Below are 25,291 nucleotides of genomic sequence, written 5' to 3'. Positions count from 1 at the left end.
TATATTTTTACAAGTGATAATAATTTCAGAGATTTAACGTGCTAAATACTATTACTGTACGATATATTATAATTGTTGCTCTATATATAGGCCTGGCTAATGTATAATTATAGGCAATTGTAAGGCCAAGTATCGAAAAATCTTTGTTTCCCGTCCTGGGTTTTTTAAAAAAATCGTTGAGGGAGGCACTTATTTGATATTTGTTATTTTTTCAAAGTTTGTCAAAATATGCCAAAGATGTTCTCTGTGTAGCAAGTTGTAAACAATTTGTCAATAGTTTTGTCATTGCTTATCTTGCTGTTATCATGGTCTTTGTGTTTAAAAATACATTTGTAAACTATTAAATGTGTCAGCAATTGAAAGTTTGTATTTTCGATGTAAAAAAAAATTCCAAAATTTGAAGAATAACTTAAAAAAAAAATGATGTGGGCCCAAAAATTGGTGAGGGAGGAAAAAAGGAATTTTTGTTATTTGGCCTAATACATGTATGCATTCTAAGATCTGATTGATTGAATAATCAGCATAGGCCTATAATTAATATAAGCTTGTGAATATTAGCAAGTGTATTACACTGTAATAATTTAATAAATCTTTATGAATCAAAGAGAATTTAAATAACTGCATACTTTGTATCGTATGTAAAGTTAAAATAGTTTTCTTCGTCAATCTACAGATGCATAAATTTATATATTGTTTATATATGCTTTGCATCAATTCTTAAATTGCCTTATAATTAATTTAAGAGTTTTTTAGTAAAAGATTATAAATCAGTGAAAATGAATTGTTTTGATTTGTATTTTATTTAATGTAATTATAAAAGAAGAAATTGCAGAGTCAATTCATTTTACCATATTCAGTAGGCCTGTACGGCAATAGAGCATGTGTTGTGCTTCTCATTGAAATCTTGCTTTGTAAATGTATTAGACATGGAGTGGGATCATGACCCCAACTGAATACTTAATCCTAATTCCTTAATGTTCTTAAGACATGCTTTCAATTCTTAAGAAACCATATGCGTGGATCTGTGTTTTTGTGGAGCTGGGATTTGCAGTGCTCATAATGACTATCTCTGCTCCAAATCATGTTTCATATTTATTAGGTTTTATTATTTAATTTTTTATTTATTAATTTTTCTTTTCATAATTGCATTGTCAAGAATGTGTTATTCATTGATAGGCAGAGTGAATAAATGAAAATGATGAAGAAATATACTTTTAACTTTATACTGTAATTATATATACTGTGAGAGAAAATAAGGACAATTTTTGGGATTTTATAGAAATTAAGTAAAATTACAGTTAACTATAAAAGTGAGTAGGAAATTATTTTTAAAAGAGGAGAATATATTGTTTGAAGATCACTTAATTTCAAGTTATATAAATATTTATTACATTTTTATGTGGTTGCTTTGATTGCAGCAATAGATTAAACTTCTTAATTAATATATAGAACCAAGGCCTATATGTATAATGTATACTGTTTACCTGCAGTATGCATGAAATGTCATTTTAAATATAGTGACACCATGTTATTATGGTAGTAATAACAAGCTAGAATATTAATTACATATCTATGAGGTTTTTTTGATTAACTACACATACTGTATCAAGATTAAAGTGTCATCACAAAAGCTGTCGTCATCTATCTGAATGTGTAGTGAGTTGTCCGACATACTTGCTGACTATTAGAGGTTTACTGGATTGAATTTAGATTCTTGGGAGAGGCATTTAATGAGGACAATGCCCTGTGGCCAGTTTGTACATAATATTGTTATGATTAGTAATTTTTAAATCGTATTATGGCAATGTGCTTGCTGGTCATGTGGTTGTTCAGTCATGTGATCATTCAGTTGATTGGATTGTGATGAGAACCAGCTTAAATGTTATTTGATACTTTTCAGATATTTCCTCAAGGACAATCAATGGAATTAAGTCGTAAATGTTCGGATGATGTTTTCTTTGCATTCACAAGGGTGTTGTATTCCATATATGATCGGTAGTGAATTTAAAGTGGTGGTGAAGATGACCCTCTCCTAATCACACTATCTTGAGTTCGAAAATGCAAGTTGCGTGTTGGAAAATGCTAGCTTCGAGTTGGAAAATGCCAATTGCAAGTTGGAATATCCATTTTCCAACTGGCAACTTGAATTTTCCAACTCTTAATAGATATCCTCACAAGAAGGCTGGTTCATCTAAAGTGAAGGTTAAGATCTTTGATAAGGATCACAACCGCTAGCACGCACTCATCCTTTGTATCCTTATCTCTGATTCACATTATTTATTTGATCTGACAGAAGATTTTCAGTATGATTTCAGTCATTTAGTGAACTACTGTAATAATTAGATTATTAAAAACTGGGGTGGGATGAAGGGTGTTTTGCCCCTATTCCCCCGTTTTTAAATAATCAAAAATCTGCTCATTTAACTGTTTTTCGTCAAACACCATTTTTGTGTCTTGGAAAAATCAGTTGTACAATTTTGTTTCCTCCGGAGCCTGGTTTTACCACAGTTTATACTTTTTCTTTTTATTTCCTTCAGTTCTATTGTACTCCAGGGCAAATTATAAAAATTACATGAAGTCAGGACCTTGGTTGAGCAACAAGAAATTTGTTTTAACTTGTTGTTTTTGTATAAGAATAAATGGAATAATCAAATGTAACTGTGAAATAGATTATTTCATGAGTCACATACTTTCACAAAGGTTGTTCTGTCAGTGAACTTTGGTGAAGTTAACGTTTGAATATGTTTTACCCACTTTCATCGTTTTGATTTAGAAGAGAAACGAAAGGATAGATTATTATGTATATAGTACTATAATCTTGGTCTGATGTTAATCAGATTTTAATGAAAGGTAGCAGATGTTTACCAGTGAGACTGCCAGTGACATAGAGCATACATTATGAAATCTCTAAAGTACCTTATTGTATACTAGTGTGAAAGAGATTTCTTTTTTTAATGCAATGAAGCATGATGACTATTTAACCATGAAGTGTCTGTAGAGAATGCCGAGCAACGTGCCCATAGGAATAGAGGGTCTGTTGTGTTGGGCTCATGGGGTGCACATAGGAATAGAGGGTCTGTTGTGTTGGGCTCATGGGAAATGGGCTGTGTCAGATGCTCTTCTTATGAAATATGAGAGACTTGATATAAATAACAAACAGTTCCTTGGACTAGGTATCATCTCAGCTGCACATTGTAAAAGCATATCAAATGAACTCAATGCTTTTGGAACCTGGACAGGTTTCTTCAAATTTTGAAATATTTCTTTTTTCTCCTATAGCTACTCAAATTATGATTCTGTAGATGGTGCTCGATATATTGGGCATTTTGGGTGTGGCCCTAATTTCGATAGGAGGGTTTCTCAATTCAGTAGGCACCAGCAGGGTCTATAGTAGCTCCTCCCTGGTGTCTATGAAAATTGTGTCAATTATTGGCCATTTTAAAGTGTTTTTCAGACATTTTAAAATGTATTACAGGGGGATCCAGTCAAAAGTCCCAATGAACATGGAATGAATATTACAAAATATGTTGTTGGGGTATTGCCAATGTTTATAAGGTGTCATGTTCTTATCTTGATTGAATAAAAATGTTTTTTCTTTTCTGACTTTATTAAACTCTTCACTAGTGAATTACTGTAACTTAAAATTTTAATAGATAATTTTGAATTGTTAGGTTGGAATCTAAATGAATCTAATAGGCTATAGTACTTTTGAAACCTGGTATGATTATTTGTGGAACAAAGTTCAACTACTGTAATGTATACTGTTTTACATACCCTCCCAATGGAATACTCCCTAAGGATTAGAGTCTTACAAATTATTCAACGCTAATACTCTATTGACTGTTCTTTATCCAATGACCAGGCTAAGAAGCACTTGGTGAGTGAATGGGTAATAACCACAAAGTAAATAACTGAAAATTTCAATATCGGCATAATAATAATAATATGAATCCAATACAGTACTTTTGAAACCAGTGCTTAGCATTAAGAATGAACTACAGTTAAAGGTTAAATAAACATGTACAAACAAAAAATAAAAGTGTATGTGTGCTACTGACCTAACTACTGTATATACCTATTGTTTTACAGCCAAAATAACTTTACTGCCCTGGACATAAAGTTTACTCTTGCTGTTCAAGTTTTTACAATTTTTTATCTTTTTCAAGGGCAGATCGAGAGATGTTCGTAAGGGGCGGGGGGTGGGGGACGAAGGGGAACCGAATGTGGGGCCGATGAGTTAATCCTACCTTAGTGGTCCGGGGAAATTCCTCCACGAAAATATGGTGTTCTAGACGTCCAAAAATAACCACTGATGCGCTTTGGGTGATCAATTTTTTTCTTTTCCTTTCTTTTTTCTTTTCTTTTTTTTTGCTTTCCAAAAGGGGGAGCCGGGGCAGGATCAGCTCCTCCTAAATCTGCCTCTGTTTTTATTGTGTTTGTGGCCCTGGGCAATTTACCTTTTACCAACCCCATGCAGCAAACCTGGTATTCACACAGGTTTTTCATTAGTAGCTAGCAGCCGGTAGCCTAGACTGGTTACTACGGCTTTTCACCGGCTACTTTTATACCACACTTGGGGGAGGGGATACCCCCCGATCCCAGGAAATCTCATGTAACTCCTACTCATTCTCCTCCTACCCTAAACCTTAATGAAATCCCTGTATCCATTTATGACTCATTTTTGATCTTGTTGAAATACTGTAGTTGAGATTGTGTATTTGATTTTTCTTTTTTCTTTTCCTACAGCTTCTTTTTATGGAACAAGCTTAATTCACCTTCCTCTCGAGGATGTTTCATCTGAGAATGAAATCACCCTTCAGTTTCGTACCAGTCGGACAAGGGGATTACTATTTCTGGCAGCTGGACAAACCGACTACTGTATAATACAAATTGAAACTGGTCGTGTACATGTGCTGTTGCAAGTTGGATCAGGAGAGATTCAGATGAGCCTGGAAAAGAGGATTAAGGTCAATGACCTGGTATGGCATCAGATATCACTCCGACAACTTGAAGGAATAGTCACACTTTCTGTTGATCAAAAATTTTTTGTAAGCAAGAGCCTTCCCGGTGAGCAGTACGTATTTGATGTTACAGATGGTGTATATGTAGGAAGCACTCCATCCAACTTCAAACATAAATACGCAAGTAAAGTGGAGAAGTCATTTAGAGGCTGCATTGAGAATGTCATGTTTAATAATATAGATGTATTTCAGTTGGCTTTAGAAACTGATGATGCAACAACGAATGACATTACACAGAATTGTAGTGCAGAGTTTGTTGCTGCCCCGAATGACCCTATCAGCTTTGTATCGGACACTTCATATATACAAATGCCAAGATGGATTATACTAACAAGAGGTTCCTTTGCATGCTGGTTAAAAACCTCAGTTGGAGATGGGCTAATTCTTTATCAAGGTGGTAACACCGAAGATTTCATTGCTGTAGAGTTGAAAAAGGGTAGAGTCCGAACTATTTTTAATAGAGGAAGCGGAATTGTAGATTTTACATCAAGTACTTCGGTCAACGATGCCAACTGGCATTATTTGATCATTGACTTTACTGACACATCAATAAGTATTAGTGTAGATTATGAAGCAGAGGTCCAGGGGATAGATACTGACTCTGAGATATTTGAAATGAACGGGATGATGTTTGTCGGTGGCGTTGTGCTGAAGTCGCGCATCGATGCAATTGAAAATGGAATTAATTCCATCACACATGCTAGCAGAGGTGGATCATTTCAAGGGTGTATTCGTGATATTGAAGTAAATCATCAGCAGTTAACGCTTGCTGATACACGTGTTACACATGGCATCAGCCTGGAATGCGTTTACACGTTCCCTTGTTCTGATAAACCTTGCAAAGATGGTGAAACATGCACTGATATTGGAACAGTGAACCATGAATGTCATTGTATGACGCACAGCTGCAATAAAGAGCTTACAACCATGGTGGATCCTTCTTTATATATTTTGCCCTCAACTAAGGCAGTTACTAGTCCTCCAATAGTTGATGTGAATAGTGAACCAATCAGCACAAAATCACTGACTTTACTAGAAGGTGGTAGAGCCACGATCACTACCAATAATATCCATCTAAATATCGATCTTTCAAAATATGGGTTACGTCCGTCCCAGATTTTATTCCGCCAGAAAAAAGCGCCAAAGCATGGTGGAATTTATAGGTATGTGTTGCGAAAGGACGATGAAACAGACCAATTCACACTCCTTGATTTAAATGGTTCTTCTAAGATCACCTATCAACATGATGGTAGTGAACATTTTAAGGATAAAATTAAACTAGAGTTGGAAATACTTGGGAAAAATACTCTACCAGAGGAGTTTAAAGATGCTGAATTCACCATAGATGTGAATATAATACCAGTTAATGATCCACCTAAACTTGTTATACCATCAGATAGCATCCTAAAAATCATTCAAATGTCTAGTGTTGTACTGACATCAGATGAGTTAAATGCAATGGACCCAGACACAGATCCTACCAACCTGACATATTCTGTTTTAGATTCAAGGAAAATAGGTTTTATGTCAATGGATGATTCAGATACCAAAGAGTTTACACAAGCTGATATAAATAATGGACGCGTATTGTTTGTTCATACCGGGCCAATGTTTAAATCACGTGTTACTCTTCGTGTTAATGATGGTCATAAATACAGTCGCCCTGTGCCATTACGTATTGAGGCCGTTCCTTTAGAGCTGTATGTGATTGAAGGCTCTAAACTGCGCGTGAACCCTGGTGACTCTGTTATGATAACAACAGAAAACCTAAATGTAGAAACAAGTGCTGAACATCAGGAACTGGATATTACATATGAAATATTAGCTTATCCAAGGTATGGAGAAATCCAAAAAACCTCAAATGGAAAATTTTGGAAAAGCGTGAATTCATTCCAACAGCGACACATCGATAAACAGAAGTTGCGTTATACACTCAATGATTATACACCAGAAGCAGGTCGGAAGCGCGATGCTTTTTCTGTACGCGCAACTTGTTTGGATCAGACAATTGATGACATCCGTGTACTCATAGACATTCTGATAACTGAGGTTAGGATTCTGAACAATACTGGGCTCACTCTTAATAAGCGACGACAGGGATTCATCTCTCCTGCGAATTTATCCTCGGATGTTGTCGATGCTCTTTTCCCTTCACCTGTCAGATATAACGTACTTCGTCCTCCATTAAAGGGTGACCTACTAAAAAAGGGTAAAAGGTTAACCAGTGGTCAGAACTTTACTCAGAATGATGTGAACAATGGTATTATGGAGTATAGAATAAATGATGATGTTGGGCAGACTATCAATGATTCGTTTCTTTTTCAAGCTTTTGTTACAAATGCCCAGTCGTCTTATCTAAAGTTTGAACTCGCATTTGTATCAGAAGCTGGGCCTGTGCTTTTAACTAATGCAGGAACCACTGTACAAGAAGGTGGCTACCATGATATCACTTCGCAGGAATTATATGTGAGTGTTGAGGAAAATGAAGATTTTGAATTTACGTTAACAACATTCTTGCGGCATGGGTCTTTACATTTAATCAACCCAACAACATCTGAAATTATCTACTCAAATATATCTTCATTTTTTAACAGTGACCTCAAAGATGGTGCTGTCCGCTATCAACATGACCATTCAGAGGGATTTACAGATTCTTTTGGATTCTTAGCATCGACTTCATTTGTAGACCAAGCTGGAATCATGCATGAGGTGCAGCAACCAGGACTGTTCAACATTAGTGTAAATCTGATCAATGATCACAAACCTAAACAAGTCGTTCTGAAGCCTTTTCAAGTTGTCCGTAATGGAAAGAAGCTTCTCACCAACAGAGATTTAAAGTTTATTGATGAAGACATTGATTTTGATGATGCCAATATTGAGTACAGAAGACAAGGAATTCGTAATGGCCAGTTTGTTTGGGTTGATGATGTTGAAACTCCGGTTTTTCGGTTCCTTCAGAGAGACATTGATGAAGAAAAGCTGCTTTTCAAGCATAGTGGTGTGGATGAAGCTCGCATGTTGTTGATTGTTAGAGATCAAGACCAAAGCCGACTAACAACTTCATACCTGAAGGTGATTGCCTCTGATCCTTTTCTCACTGTTACATGTGATTCTGAATTGCCTGTGAAATTTGGCCATACTACAACCATCACAACTTCTTATTTAAATATTGAGACAAATTTGAATGTTAAGGCTAAAAACATTCTTATTAATATTGTTAAGCCAGCAGTGTTTGGTCAAGTTCTTAAAGTGGGTTCCCCAGTTACTTCATTTACTTATGAGGATCTGCATCTGAAAAAAATTGAATATGAAAGTACACTTGAGGAAAATCAACAAGAAAACCTGCATGATGGTTTTGATTTCATAATTCTTTCCAAAGAACTCGTTACTGATGGATCTCTTGCCATCAGTATTTTCTTGGAGCAGCATCAGGTGTTACCAAAAGTGTTGAGCAACAAGCCATTTTTTGTAGAGAAAGGAAAAGCTGTGATCCTGAATAAGTCAAATCTAAAAGTGTACCATGAGGATTCTCTGCCAGGTGATATTGTCTTTATGGTGCACCAGTTGCCCAAATATGGAGTCTTGCAATTAAATTCAGATAGAAATAAAAGGAAAAGAAGGCAAGTGGAACTTTCCTTTACACAGCATGATGTCAATCAAGGAAGAGTTGAATACATTCAGACTAAAGATGCTGGTGAAGGTCAAGATAGTTTTACCTACGATGTTGATAATGGGCAGACAATGCTTTACAATTTGACATTCACCATTGAGATTGTGCCAGAGATGGTTCCAATTATTATTGAGAACATCACTGTTAGGGAGGGTGGCTCAAAAGCATTGACAGAGGAATTTATAAGAGTTGACCATCCTTACTATGAAGCAGATGATTATATTATCCAGTTGACTACCAATCCATCACATGGAATCTTAGATCATTCTCGTTTTGCAGGTGTTCCTATCAGCAGATTCACAAAGGAAGATATTGAAGATGAGTTTGTATACTATGTTCATGATGGCAGTGACACACTTCTTGACAGTTTCTCTTTCATCGCAAACTTCACAAAAATTGGTAAGGTCAGTAATACATCCACAGTCTTTGTTGATGTCGTTCCTGTTAATGATCATGAACCAACTGTGGTGGTGAATAAAGGATTGGAGGTTATTATTGGTTCTACCACAACCTTATCTGGTGATGTATTAAGAACAGTTGATGAAGATTCAGGACCTGATCAGCTTGTGTACACATTGACTCCTGCAAACAATGGCCGCTTGATCATGAAAGGTGGCACAAACCAATCAATTTTGACATTCAGTCAAAAAGACTTGAATGAAGGAAATATTATATTTGTTCACTCAGGTAATTGACATCATTCATATAAAATTTTGTTGTGAATTTGTATTCAATGATTTCTGCTCAAAACGATATTAAAAGCAAGCAATATTTCTAAAGTTTTATGATTTTTAAATCTTTACTACTAAACTAAACTTTTTCTAATGAATTTTATGCTTTTTACATTGTGTATTGTTTTAATGATTGTACTGTTTTTTATATGAGATGCGAATAAATCAAATCAAATCAAATACTATTCCTATAAAATTATATATACTTTTTGTTTTTTTTGCCAAACAATAATTGTTGCATTCTGTTCTTGTGGTTACTTCTACATTTTATATTTATATATAATTGTTATTGTTTTTCTTTGTGTCTAGGTGTTTATACTGGTGGATTCCGTTTCCAAGTTAGTGATGGCACCTATAACTCAAAAAGACAAATATTCAGCATCACAGCGAAGGCTCTTAGAATCTCCTTAACAAGTACAAACCCTCTCATTGTTGGTGCTTTTTCTCTTCAACCAATCACAACGGATTACCTGATGGTCAAAGCCAATCTAAACCTAGAACATCTTGGACTTCCAGTCACTTATATTATAGTCAGGAATCCTGAATTTGGACAGATTGTACTGATTACTACAGAATCTGAGACCAATGGAACTAATTTTCTTTCCGTCAACCACTTTATGCAGGATGATGTTAAACAAGGAAACATAGCATATCTCCATACAGATTTCAAGACTGATGCCAATACAGATTCTTTCACATTTAATGTTGTAATCCCTTTTTCACAGAATCTTACCAACCAGTTATTCAACATCACCATCAAACCACTTGATGCTAGTGAAAGCATAATGATACAAAATAGAGGATTGAACGTCACAGAAGGCGAGGAAGCAATAATTGGTGTCCATAATTTAAATGCTGAAAAGTTTTTAAAGATGCCATCATTTGCTGGAGAAGATAGTAGTTTTGAAATTCTTTATGTCATAATTGAACTACCAAGTCATGGATCTGTCATGCTAAATAATGTTACCCTTAAATTTCATGGGTCGTTTACCAATCAGAACATACAAGAGAACAAAGTAACATATTTACATGATGATTCAGACACATTTGAAGATCATTTAAAATTAATGATATCCCTTGTTGATAAACTAAATACTGTTGTTTCTAATCAAACTGAATTCTTTAATATTACAATTTTTCCAGTTAATGATGAAACTTTTGAGATTGTTACCAAAAATCTGTTGATGCAAGTACCACAAGGCACAGAATACGTCATCGATAAGGGTGACCTAGAGACTATCGATCCAGACACAAATCCTAATCAGATTGTCTACCATCTTCTAACGAGGCCTAGTAATGGTTATCTCGTATTTACAGATAATAAGTCAATTCCTGTTATGTCATTTACTCAAGAGGATATTAACTCCCATCAACTTATTTTTATACATGATGGCAGCGTAATGAAAGGAGGTTTTCCATTTGAAGTTTCAGATGGTGCTCACAAGCCCAAGTTCAAACTTTTCAATATTGTCATTATTCCAACAACAATTGACGTATCCCATGGTATAGAGATACAACTTCTTCAAGGCCAGACCGAAATTGTTCTCACTAGATCAAATTTTAATGCTACAACAAATGGCAACAAATTGCAAATTGCTTACAACATAACTATGCTACCAACTTTTGGTCATTTTGTGATGTATGATAAAATTGTGACAGAGTTTTTACAAGATAATGTGGACATGAAATTGGTTAAGTATATTCAGACAAATCTGTCTGTAGCTGGAGATAGTTTTTCATATGTTGTTGCTATTGATGAAACTATGTCAGAAACATATTCGCTCAATGTTACTGTTCAACCTGCATTTGTTCTAAATGAATTCAATGTCAATGCTGGAAGTGTTTTCCAACTTTCTTTAGATCAAGTCAATGCTACTTTGCTTGAGAGGAGCACTCAGACAGATCCCATCTTTAGTGTAGCAGACATATCGGGTTTATGTTCAATTGTTAATGTATCTAATTTAGAGGAATTATCAGAGTTCACACATAAAGATCTTTTAGAGGGATGGGTTGCTGTTGAAGTGGATCATATTGATCTTCAGAAAAATGAAACATTAACTGCTGGTTATAGTTTGATTGTGAGTTCCTCTGAAGCTCAGCCTGTTCTACTGTCTGGTTCTTTGACCATTCTGCCACAAATAGTACAAACCACAACAGAAAGACTGCAGACCACAGTACCTGAAATTGGCAGTGGTGATGTGATCAAAGTTGATTTCATGGCAGATGTTAGCAACCCAAGCAGTTCAGACAAAGACTCTGGCATCACAGGACCACCAGATTATCTTACGACTTCACCAATATTCAATGAAGGAAAGTCGGATGAAGGTCCTCCTGACAGTAGTATCATTCCAATTATCATTCCAATCATCATTGTAATTATTTTTCTCATTATTATCATACTACTAGTAGTTTGGTTGATCAGAAAAAAACGGAAGGAGGCTAAAAGTGGACGGGAGTCTCCATACCCTGACATGGATGGTGGGCCCTATCCAGGAGCTTCAGCAATTCCAGGGCAAGCTGGCATTTTACCACCTATCAATATCTGTGCCGTGAATTATAGCGCAGCATCTCAAGAATTTCCTTATAGTGGTTCAGGATCACTGCATCGTCCTATAGCAAGTCCACTAGTTCCTCAGGTGACTGTCACAGCACTTGGACGTCCGCCGTCCCCGTCCACTATTAAAAAATCGTCCTTGGTTAGTATAAATACAAATGGTACAGGTTCGCTCTCTTACAGCATGTCCCACGATTCTCAACATGCTATGCCTACTCCTAAGTTAAAGAAGAGTCAATATTGGGTTTGATAGATCAAAATGTTAGATTATTTTTTACAAATAGATGTATAAATTTTTAAGATGTGAATATTGGTAGTTAAACAAATATAGCTATTAACTTTTGCTAATATCATCAATTTCATATATATGTTGCGCATACAACTGAATTAGATGAATATGTAATTTTTTAATTTGATATAAATTCTTTTTGTTAATGTGAAATTCCAGTATGTCATATCTTATTAAATTTTGTAGTTATCTATCCAGGTTGGTAGATAAAATGGAAAAACCATCCCAAACATATGACTTCTGTAGTACAGTATATGCAGTAGTTCACTAACATATTATATGACGTAAGCCGGTAAGAATGAAGATTTAAGATCGTCCACACTTTATCAATACCAATATGCTTTGTCTGTTAATAAGATTTTATAGTCTTTCTCAGTTACCATTAGAAATTAACGAAAAGGAAAATGATATGATATAATGCTCAAATTGGTTCAAATATTGATCTAAAGGATAAGCTGAAATGATACTGCAAGAAAAGGGTTCATATAGATGAACTTAAATTATATGAAACGTTGTATACTTCCAGTTAGGCATACTACATTATAGGTAATAGAAATCCTAGTTCAATGCTTTATTCACATAATGATCCCTCCATGAAGGGGGTTTTTTTTTATAGTATTTACAGTATTTACATTTTACTATTAATAGGCCATATGTGGCATTTTTTAATGGTCTATTTAAGATCTAATTGATTAGAATTTAAAATTTATGCTGTAATTATTAAACACTGAAATGATTTAAAATTACTCTTTTTTATTTATACATTGCACAAGATTTTATAGTTTTTTGATGTTTTATGACAGTATTACACATATGATGCAATGAGCAACTCCTTGACATAGTAAGTAGTAATAAAGTGGTATATTTTGAGTTGGATAAGAAGGCTGTAGTATATATATGCAAAACCTATAATTAATGAAGATTTACGAATTCCAAACGCCAAAGATTAGTTGTAATATTATTGAGTAGGCCTTGTTTAAAAATAAGTAGCAAAAGACCCACATTTTGTATAACATGTGTAATATTAGAATATTTATATACTTATTTCATGTGTGAAATGAAACAGGAATGAAAGAGTTCATTAACCTGACACGGGGAGTAATTGGAAAAGATAATCGAATTGCAGATCAGTTAAACAGAAAACAAGAGTTGAGATGTGATAAACATTTACATAGATTGTGTTTTTAGTACGATCTTTCACAGAACATCGTACAATAATATAGTTGATACTATGAATCATATGCAACTCAATTAAAACTAATGATGTTCAGTATTGCCTATAATTCGATGTTGCTTTCGTTACATTCTACGATGTTGTTCCTGATTCTTGTGCACCATCGACGTACAACGTCCATGTGGGCGCACGCGATGCCTTGTAACCTCAAAAAATTTCATTTCTGTATTCACCTTTTGCAAAATGTTGTGGTTGGGTTACGGTACCTCAGAATATAACGTTAAAGTCGGGCTATTCTGGGGAAAAGGAACGGAAGAAGGAACGGAAGATACTTTTCCCAACTTTTCCTCCAGTTTTTAAAGTATTCAAAAATATTATCTCTCATTAATCGTTTTCGTCAAGTAGGCCTATGCTTGTTGTACCACATATCAAAACATTTTTTTTCATCCGGAGCCTATCTTTAACACAACGTGGCAGCGACGTTAATATTTAGTCAGAAATTATTTTTTAAATACTGTACCGGTACTGTACGCAAGACTCGCTCTAAATAGTGGCCTACACTCTTTTTAATAGGTTATATACAGTACCAAACTGCAACATCATTGTAACGTAAAATTGTTATCCGGGTGATGTCATGTCATGATTACATTTGACAGTAGGTGATGAGAGATAAGACGTTCAATTTTCAACATATGTTGATTCATACGATAAGCTTATGATACCACATTGCACCCCAGACTACATAACGAAATTTCACGTAAGCTGTGACATTCGTTACAGTACTGACTCACAATTACATCATAGTCGAGACACATAATAGAAAAATAATATCAATTTAATTTCTTTATGGAAGACCGACTATATCTTGTTGGATACAAGGGGCGGATCCAAAGATGTCCGAAAAGGGGAGGGGGCGATCGAGAAAACACGACCCCAGGGGGTTCCAGGGCATTCCCTGCAAAATTTTGCTCTCTAGACGCCAAAAAATAACCTCCAGGCGTTTTGGGCGATCATTTTTTCTTTCATTATTTATTTATTTTTTTAACTTTCCAAAAGGCTCCCCCCCCCCCGAAATCCACCCCTGGCTGTTTATATCTGTCTCTTATACACATCTAGATGTGTATAAGAGACAGCCCCTAGATGTTCTTATGTTTTTGCATAACATTCAAGACTACACGAAGCAATCTTAGCAAGATGCAAAAGCATCTATGAAAACATTTTTCTCGCATTTTGTTCGTGTGTTGATGTTTTATAGTCGCTACTTGGGCAAGGTAAACAATTTGTGAATATATTAATTCCTAATTCCAACAAAATGTACGGCGTGTGCATCCAATATCTATCAATCATCAAAACTCATCAATATACATTTCACCTTTATTTCTCGAGAGAAATTTACCCATTGTTGATTTGGTGTCTAAAAATTAAAAATAACATTATCCTTAATATAATCTTTTCTTGGAAAGCAAGCTTTTTCTAATCCCATTAAAAAAAACCCCATGATTAAGCTAGTAATGTTTTCATTTTAAGTACACTTCTATATGAGTTTCTTCAGTGACTAATAATACTTATTGCTAGCTATGTTGCTTCTGAGAAACATATACAGTAAATAAATTGACATAACTTCCACAATCTCAATATGTAGGACCTAGTTGTTACCTGTAACTTCTAAACTAATTTATTAATATTTATAACATTGAATAATAATGCCCGAGTCATTAAGCAACTTGTTAGGCATAGGCATATACCGTGATGAAGGAAATTTTTTGTCAATAATTTCAACTGATTGTACCAAGACAGTGTTTGAATCAGTCATTATTATTAAATGGTTCAATGGGCAAATTTGCCTTCATATAAGAACCAGGGATGTGGACGATAGTGAAACTGAAGGAGACATAAAACCAGCAAAAAAGAGGCATACCTTGTCCTACTTTGCCAATTCAACGTATCCCTACGAAACAACCGTGTGGATTATGAACGGAATCGCGATGAGTGACCGTCTAACGCAATAACCCAGACTATCATTCCATTTACATAGTAACCGAAGCTATTAGATGGTTAGGCCTATAATTACTACTGTATATTTATTATATTCTTCATAAAATTGCTGGAATAGCTTTCCATTCTAGCTGAACTAAAGCTCCATTCTGTGTGACCGTATAAAAAGTCAGTTGATGTATAAATTTGCGCCGATACCAGTCTATGCCTAACCATGGAGGTATTTATTATAGTAAACTAAAATATCTCTATGATCTAAATTAGATGGAGTATGTATTCGCCTTGATAGCAAGCTAATCTGCAGGTTCGAATCACGCTAGAGACACTTTTCTTACTACTGAAAAATGAACTTCACGTTGGAGGGATGCTTGATTTGATACGATTATAACATCTCATTTTCCCATCCCATCAGATTATTTATTTATCTCCCTTTATATTGTGTTACGGTCTACGCATATGCAGCAAACCTCGGTAATACGTGTACTCTATTTGTTTACCAGTTAATCCAAGCGTTACTAAAACACGATTACAGATGCGCATGGTTTTCACCTGTTATGCGTTTCCAATTTTGGTAGCTGGGACGATTGTATTCAGTAAATGTTTTTTGTCATAATGAGTAAGATATAGTTTGACGTAAACCTTTATCTAATGTATGCTTTAACCGGTCGTTTGTAAGAAAGCATATAACGCTTCGGTAGTAAACTTCAATAACTCCACTATGATGCATAAGTGACGCATATATTAAACAACGTCAACCAATCATACATGTTGGTATCTATTGTAACAGCCAATCATAATACTACTTACCAAAGGTTATTTTTAGCTTATCTGGCCGCACCTGTACGAATGATGAGTACAGTAGGGAATTGGTAGATACTGTTTGTGAATTTGTACTAATACGGATTGTTAAAGAGAAATAATGTCTAGGCCTGATATTGGGAAGGTTGATGACTTAGCAACTCTTCCGAATCTTGATGAAAAAATCCTGCTTGAAGAGCTAAAATGCCGCTACGATCAAGACAAAATATATGTGAGTTAATTTAGTTAAGCCAATAGTATTAGTAAACACCTGGCTTGGTTTGCTTTTGGGGTCGCTCGCGGGGGTTGTGTGGTAGTAAATAGATATATCTGTAAGCCTATCTATCGTTTGAGTGCAATACCAACGGCATGCTTAAAATATACAACAGAAGAGATCACAAGTGTAGCGCGCAGTTTCGTTTTTGTGTTAATTATGATAGTTTATTTTTTTAGACATATGTTGGAGATATTTTGGTGGCGGTGAACCCTTTTCGTGACATTGGAATTTACAGCAAAGAGGTAGGCCGAAACAAAATTATTACGTTTAGACAATAATTATAACAATGATAATGTTATGTTATTGGACCTTAGACTGAAAATATTGACTTATCAAATGTTTAAGTATTATATAATGATATATAGTATAGGCCTAGTATTATATACACTACCCCCGAGAAAAGGCGAGGAGGTAGACGTGGTTGGTGGTTTGGCCAGTGCCGTGGGACAAAACAATTCTAAAAATAATATGGTGTATTTGGAAAAAGTAATATTCGCATGCCGTCTCTATAAATCAGTGGCAAATACCAAGAATCCGAAATACAGTAGAGGGGGGCCCAGAGATGGACTATCCCAGATGGATCTAGAATACCTGAGCCCCGTATGGTTGGGGCTTAGGTGAAAAAACATTTGTGATTAAGCCACCTCTAGAATTGGCACTCCCAGACTCAATGTTTGAATTTTTCCTTTTTTTCTCCATTTCTTTATAATTAAAGAAAAATTTAGGGCGACTGGACCAGGCCCCTTTCCCTGTAAATCCGCCACTTCTAATTGTCCGAATTAGGCATCCATGCCTAATTACATGAAACTCCCCCTGCTCCGGGGGGGCAGTGGCAGTGCCAGCGCCAGTGGGCGGCGGGGGCCTTAAGTCCCCTCACCGGACAGGTCAAGCCCTCCCACCGGACAGAGCTCGTCGGACAGTCAGACCATAAAACATATAAAAATAGGCCCACACCAAGCCAACACATGTTTGTCACAGTGCCATTTCCGGCCATCCAGAGGCTGATATTTAAAAAAAATCACATTTATGAGGGGGAACCACCCTCTCAGCCCCTTCCCCAGCATGAGCCGACAAGCTTAAGTCTCCCTGTCGAACAACTTAGCCCCCCCCAGAAAATATATCCTAGAGCTGCCACTGCTAGGGGGCCCGGCAGCTTTGCTTACTCGACGCCCAGGGCCACTAAGAGAGGCCCGCATTACATAATTCTGAGTATCAAAGCACACTGTAAACCACAGCTTATATTGCCAAAAACACATACTTTATGGAACTTGGTCTACATTTATTTTTCCATGGTTAGTTTTCAGAAAAATACAAGTATCAAAAACGTACATCAAATGCACCTCATATATTTGCCGTATCTGATGCGGCATACCAAGCTATGCAGACGGGGAGTTCAGTTGGGGGAAAAAGGAACCAATGCATTGTCATCAGGTAAGAATAAGTTTCAAAAGTTATCCCCTAGGAAATAAAAAGGATCAGAATTGTAAAGTTAAAATGAATGGATAGTTAGTTTGTGGTGATGTTTATTTGTAGGCTTTATGATTGTATGATAAAATGATAAAAATAATTATTTATCTTTTTGTTGTTTGTAGTGGTGAAAGTGGAGCAGGAAAAACTGAAAGCACAAAACTAATCATCAAACAGTTGATTGACATCTGTCATGGAAAATCTCAACTTGAGCAACAAATTCTACAGGTGAAGTCAGTTTACAGTTACTGTAGTTTATCTTAGTTCAACTTTGGAATCAATGGCACGTGCTTAAATCTGAGTGATGCATCCAAAATACAAGAGACACAGAAAGCAGATTAGCTCAGTCGGTTAAACTTGTGGTAGCCACGGTGTGTGCGCTGAATCATGGAGATCTCTTGGTTCCTGTTTCCATTCCCATCACTGCTCTCCTTGTGTGTAAAAAAGAGCACCTCTTTCGGATGAGACGTTTAAATATCACAAGTGGAAAAGAGATAAATTTAGTCTATGAATATATAAAAACAATACAAAAAATTGATAAAAATATCAAGTTATATATTTTCTGGGTGATTAATCATTTTCAAGCATTATGGTGCCATACTAATAAAAGTCTATGAAAAGCTAATTGTGTTATACTATATTGTAGGATTTAGATAAAAGGGGTAAGTATCTTATAATCAATATAGAACCATTTCTAAAGGTCATCATATAGTAAACACAACATAGTGACTAATACAAAAATTATTTTAATACAAACTCATTTAAACTCTGACATAATACACATACCTGTAAAGCCATAGATCTATTCAGATTCAGAACCACTCAGGTGCAGCACCCTCATCGATGTAACCAAAATCATCTCATGCTCCATCACCCACTGACACCTATCAAGCAAATACACTCCTTGGCCATCTCATATGTTTTGAAAATGATGAGCAAAGGGTTTTCTTCCAAAATTTTAAATTTATTTTAAATAATTTATAAAGTGTTAGACAACAAAGTGGTCTGGATTTTGTACAATTCCTACCAGAAATAAAATCTAACCACAATATGCCAAATATTTAATTAATATATTTGAAAGCTTAGTTTAATTTGGGAATTTGTGTGATGGTTCTATTTTAACTAAAATCAATAACTTATATTTTTTAAAATGTTATTTTGTTCTAATAGGTGAATCCACTTCTGGAGGCATTTGGCAATGCACAAACTGTGATGAATGATAACTCAAGTAGATTTGGAAAGTACATACAGCTAAAATTTATGGATGGTGCTGGTAAGTTAAAAACTTATGATCGCTACTTTTATGCACCTTGAGCACTATTTCAGTGGACATACAAGATGCAAGATAATTTATTGTCCAAGTAAGAAAAGATATATGGAAATTCTGTTTCACTTTACATGACTTATCGTCATCATCATTGTCATCATCATCATGTGGTTTTTATGTATTTTGTGTTGCTGCTTGTTTAATTGCTGTTGATGATTTTCACCATTTGTGGGTAATTCTTAATTTTCTTGTGTTTTTAAACTATTCTATTATATATTGTACAGCCCTTTGGTGTCTGTTGGAAAGTGCTCAGTAAATCTTGGAAATGAATAAATAAATCATCATCATATATTATATATCATATCATTTACTTCGCCTTTTCATTTACAGTAGATAAAACAAGAAAACAAAAAACAGAACAGAAGTAAATCAATGAGACATGATTACCTAAATGTTATAACAAAACAATGAAATACTTAGATAAAATTATGAGAAAAACATGCAAGATAAAAAGTTATTAAAAAGTTAAGGAAAGGAGAGTAACTGGCATCATTATTGTGGTCAATTGTGTATGGGTGTGGTTCATGCCTACTACAGCATAATAATTCTTTTCTATCTGCTAACTAGAGCATTAAAATGAAAATATCAGAATGTTTTTTATTACCACAGTAATGGGAGCAAAAATTTCTGAGTATCTGCTTGAGAAGTCGCGTGTGATTGGTCAGAATCCTGAAGAAGAAAATTTCCATATCTTCTATTATATGTTTGCTGGTTTAAGTACAGAAGATTTTCAAAAATATAAACTGAAAAGTGCGGAAACATACAAGTAAGACTGAGTTTCCTTTAACTGGTTAGGGGATAAATTATATTTTATTTCAACTCTTTTGTCATGAATGCGAGTGATTGGTGATATGATTACTGTATAGCGTTTCATTCAAGGGATAGAATAATTTATGTAAATATATATTTTTGTAGATATTTAACAAATGGCCCTGGACGAGTTCAATCAAAATCAACAGAAACTAAGAAATTATTTGCTGAATTGAACAATGCGATGGATCTTGTTGGTTTTATGGATGATGTAAGTTAAGCTTTAATTCTTACAAACACTCATGTCTTCGAGAAGCTCCGGGATTTCCCGGATATGAGCTCAACCTTCCGGAATCTTTGCTTTTTAGTTATATTTGTCAAGTAGCATATCCAGGATTAGAGAAGATTCAAGTGAAGTGTGGAGTGTGGTAGTAAAATTTTGGAATCTGCTAACATTTTTTGCTATTGGTGCATAATACCTCCTTGCCTTTTTTCATTCAAGTAAAACAGTTTCTGAACATTGGGTGCTAGAGATCAATGTAACAATATAGTTCTTTATTTTATTTAATTTTTAAGCTCAGGGCCAAGGATATGCCAATAGTAAACTTATCACTTTACTAAGTGAAAATCCTTCACAAGACAAACATACAAACAAGACGCTTTACATAAACTAAGCCTCATTATGAGTCTTACAGCGTGGAGTTGTTTTGGTCGTGAGAAAAAATCCTGTTACCATGACAGGATTTGAACCCAGGACCTTGGTATTGGAAGGCAAGCATCTTCACCACCAAACTATTTAACTTCACTTAATTGCTAGCTTTAAAATATTTTGGTTTATTTTATGATAAAAAAAATGTTGACAATTTAAGAATTTGTACACATTTAGTAACTTTGTATGTGTACTGTATATCAACCACCCAATAGTGCAGAAATAATGGGATTTAGACCAGCATGACCACCTGTTGTCAGATGCCATGACGAGTTTGTTAAAATTAAAATTTTAATAAGATGCTGATTCTTGATCAAAGTCAATCCTTAAAATATTGTCTTCTGAAAACACATATTGGGCCACTGTAAACAATCTCTCACCATTTACTCCACCAGGGACTTTATTCTGGGACACAGACCAATGCTCTCCATGTGGCGGACCTCAGCTTGAGTTTTTTTTTTAGCGTTGTTGGAAAGTTTCTAGAGCTACCACTGACACTTGACATAATTATTTCAATGATGCAACTGTGAGGAAGCTCTATATCCAAGTCAAGTATGGTTGATAAGCTGCACAAATCCTGTGATAATCTTAATACAAAATGTGGTTTATTTCTCAGGAGAAAGAGGACATGTTTACAATCTTGGCTGCTGTTCTGGCATTTGGTCAGATTGAGTTTGATGTAAATGACAACGATGCGGCATTTGTTAAGAATCCTCAGGCAGTGCAAGTTGTTTGTGTGAGTAAACAATAATTTAAATTATAAGTCGAACGTGACATTATCACTGCAACTCCCAATGTTATTTGCCTTTCCCCCACAGTCCAATAATTTTTCAATTAGTGGACACTTGGCGTGATTTTTTTTATGTTCGTGTGCAAAAAAAATTTCTCATTTTTTCATCACTTCGAAGACATCTTGCACCACAATGAAAATTCAATTGTGATTGAAAATTACTTTTGTAAAACAATATTAATTAGAACCCGAAGAAAGTTATTTCAAATTCAATATTAAGCATCTTGCACCGCGATGAAAATTCAATTGTGATTGAAAATTACTTTTGTAAAACAATATTAATTAGAACCCGAAGAAAGTTACTTCAAATTCAATATTAAGTATGAACAGTTAAGGAATTCATTGAATAAGTGGACCCTCATAAACAAAACAAACTGAACATTATTGTAGACCTATTTTGAAGACTCAAGGAACAAATTTAGATGTAGATAAACGGCCAGACAGGAGGCCATCGCCTCCTTTTTTTTTCCTTTTTTTTTCAAGCCTACTCATGAAATCATCGCACAATTTTTACCTGTCTGCATGCTCCGACCAAAAAGGTCAGTGACTGTATTCTCTCCCGAATTCTGAAATGTTTATTTCTTTACGAACGTCTATCAAAAGAGCATTACAAACAAGTTCTTTCTAACACAATACAAATTACAATAGTTATTCATCATAACCATACTGTACTGCTGATGTGTAGATGTGTAGCAGGAGCACAAATCAGCATACGCACACAGTATACTGATCATATCACTATAGCAACCAATGACTGCTACAACAGTTGGTTATCAAAAACTAAAATTAAAAGACGGCGATTGACTTATAAAGCAATTAGTAGAGCATGCATCATACACTAATGCAAAATTATTATACTTAGGTTAGATTTAATGCATTCAAAATTTCCTTCAGGCCTTGCGCAGGCTCTCAGGAAGTTTTTCAAGCATTAAATCTAACCTTTGTATAATAATTTTCCTATAGTGTACTATGCCAAGCTCTACTAATTGCTTATTAAAGTCTGTCCTTATAATTGTAGAGAGCAGCATACAGGTATCAGTTGACTTTGGTTTGACAGTGGTTATTTTATGCTAACCTTCATAATCTTTGAAATCCTAGTTTGATCCCATACAGCTGTTCTCTTTTTGTTTTAGCTGGAGGGCTGAATATACAACAATCAATTAATGTAATTAATTGGATATACTGTACTGTACTTTTTTGACACAGGTCTACATTCCATATTAGTAACATGTTTTATACTTTAAAAAAATTAGAAACCGAATACCAGTATTACTCTTAGCATTGCAGTCCACGTTGCTACTTGGGGATCACATGCAACACTAGCCACTGAGCCCATGCTAGGTGGTAGTGGTTAAGAAACAAGGCTAGTTATCTGGAGGTAGTGGGAACGATTCCCAATCACTTTTTTCGCTTCGTACTTGCGAATGTTCTGATCATTCAGTACAATAACATATCTGCTAGGGCAAAAAAAAGGCTAGGTCTTAAATACAACCATTGTTATACTTTGAAGGATTAAAATAATAGCATGAGTCCTGTGTGTTTGTGTAATGGTTACTTTTGTATGTACCATACAACTCCAAAGGCTAGGAAGCAAACTGTCTATCAAAAAGGAATTAATGTAGCTGACAAATCTACCTCAAATAGCTTTTTGCAAGATCTTTTAAATGTGTAATGCAACTTATCTGTAGATAATGAGTAAAAAGTCATTAGGTGTATTACAGATGGTTAACTTGAGGTAAAAAATCTCCACGTCAAAAAACTGTTTGGGCTGTTCGCCAAATTTCATTATCACATGTCATTGCAGAGCTAAGAACTGTACTTGGAAACATTATGAGAGATAGTAACATCTACCTCTATAACACAAAAGAGATTATTGTTGTATAAGCTCAAAATAATAATTAAACCAAAAATTTATTCTTTTTTTCATTCTTGTAGTCTACCAGCTAAACATGCAAAACCTTGATTTGATCATTTTGTCTTTAGTTCAAATTTTTGTAATTGAATTTTTAAATGTTTATTTGGACAGGATTTGCTTGGGATGAACAAGGATGAATTAATTGGCATCCTAACTTACGCTAAAAGTTCTGCTCATGGTGAAGTCTTCCAACGCAACTACACTGCAGAACAAGCACGCGACTCCAGGGATGCAATGACCAAAGCGCTGTACGGTCGTCTCTTTAGCTGGATTGTGAACAAAGTTAACCAACTCCTAGCCCCTGAGGATGATCTAGATACTAGCAAGGGCACTGAAATTGGTGAGGAACGCTCTCAGTAATAATCATCGCTTTTACACTGTTGCATTTTCTAGAAAGTCATGTGATGAAGTAATGCTTTCTCATTGTTTTATTTTTTTGTAGGTATTTTGGATATATTTGGATTTGAACATCTGCATACTAACAGCTTTGAGCAAGCGTGCATTAATCTAGCAAATGAGCAACTGCAGTTCTTTTTCAACAGGGTAAGTTCAATCATAAAGTTAATTATTTGAGGGGTTTTCTAAGGCTGCATACTATATCCCAAGCCTACAGTTCCTCACACAAATGGAAAAAATAATAGTACCCCCTCTATTGGTGAGAATTGGTGCATTTAACTTCATTATAAAAAAGCAATAATCTGCATTAGCATAAAGTACTGTCGTGACCTTTGATTTTCAATAAATTACATCATATTCTTAGGAAAAAATTTAGAGACTCTGATTATCTTGGAATGACCTAGACCTTGTTTAAAATTCACTACCACAATGAATATTTCTTTGGTTTTGTTTTTATGTACTTTTGGTTGGGAAAGCCATTCGATGTGTGCAATTCTTAGATTGTTTTTATTTATTTTTTTAAATTTTTATTCGGCTTTACACTGGCAACAGTACAAAAATATATATATAAATATATACTTTTGGTCACCCACAGGAACTATTGTACTTTCGTATATTTTCTTTTGATTTTTTTTTTCTGGAAATGGAACAAAATTTTAAAAAAAAAATAAAAAAAAAATCTCATTATAAAATAACTCCCTATCAGAGCCTCTGACATTTTTAATAGTTGAATGTTCAAAGCATTACATAATTAAAAAAAATAAATTTTAATATTAAAGATATATTTATTTTTTTTAAATTTGCATACAGTACTGTCCTAACCTTTGATTCTTCAATGAATTACATCTTATTCGTAGGACAGAATTTAGATGGGTCTTTGAGTTCCCTAGACCTTGTTCAATATTCATTGCCAGAATAAATCTCATAAAAAAGTAATTGCTGTCAGAGCCTCTGACATTCTTTATATTTGAATTTTTAGTGCATTACATAATTTATTTTTATTTTAATATTAAAAATATATTTGAGTCTGGGTAATTATTAACACAATTGTACATGCCCAAATTATGGTCAAATATAAATAATGGTTATATGTGTAACTAATACTGTTTATTTTGTTCCATAGCACATCTTCCTTCTTGAACAAGAGGAGTACAAGAATGAAGGTGTTGATTGGAAGAGTATACCATTTGTCAACAATCAACCTCTGCTTGTTAGTATAAGTAATTTCTGTCATTTACTGTATCATTTAAGTCACATTCATGAATTTGCAGCTTATATTTAGTGGTTACCAATCTCTATTTTTTTTATTTGTTTCCTATCTGCTTGTATCTCTGTTCCTTTTCCTATTGTGACTATTTTTCTACATTCTTTCTTATCTGATAATGTACCCCCACCCTCCCTAACCAAAATCATTTGCTTTTTATTATT

At 34.7% G+C, this 25,291-nt stretch overlaps 2 protein-coding genes across 2 annotated transcripts in view; both read left to right on the top strand.

The window, feature by feature from the left end:
• Positions 1-13,141, top strand: part of LOC117115551 (chondroitin sulfate proteoglycan 4-like) — a 31,221-nt gene extending 18,080 nt beyond the window's left edge. The window contains exons 2-3 of the mRNA XM_033259399.1: positions 4,747-9,378; positions 9,732-13,141. Coding sequence (XP_033115290.1) covers positions 4,747-9,378; positions 9,732-12,226 — 7,127 coding nt within the window. The 3' untranslated portion in view covers positions 12,227-13,141. The remainder of the gene's footprint in view (positions 1-4,746; positions 9,379-9,731) is intronic.
• Positions 13,142-16,254: 3,113 nt separating this feature from the next.
• LOC117115554 (myosin-IIIb-like) overlaps positions 16,255-25,291 on the top strand; it is a gene marked incomplete in the record, with an annotated part of 37,091 nt that continues 28,054 nt past the window's right edge. The window contains 11 exon segments of the mRNA XM_033259402.1: positions 16,255-16,464; positions 16,686-16,751; positions 17,807-17,940; positions 18,102-18,204; positions 19,147-19,249; positions 19,913-20,069; positions 20,219-20,324; positions 21,379-21,498; positions 23,579-23,807; positions 23,910-24,010; positions 24,987-25,073. Of these exon segments, the coding sequence (XP_033115293.1) occupies positions 16,354-16,464; positions 16,686-16,751; positions 17,807-17,940; positions 18,102-18,204; positions 19,147-19,249; positions 19,913-20,069; positions 20,219-20,324; positions 21,379-21,498; positions 23,579-23,807; positions 23,910-24,010; positions 24,987-25,073 (1,317 nt within the window).

Source organism: Anneissia japonica, unplaced genomic scaffold (genome assembly GCF_011630105.1).
Source record: "Anneissia japonica isolate Jap-2015-1 unplaced genomic scaffold, ASM1163010v1 scaffold284824_len513422_cov204, whole genome shotgun sequence".
Classification (NCBI taxonomy): Eukaryota; Metazoa; Echinodermata; class Crinoidea; order Comatulida; family Comatulidae; genus Anneissia; species Anneissia japonica.
This window is presented reverse-complemented; position numbering and strand designations above follow the sequence as displayed.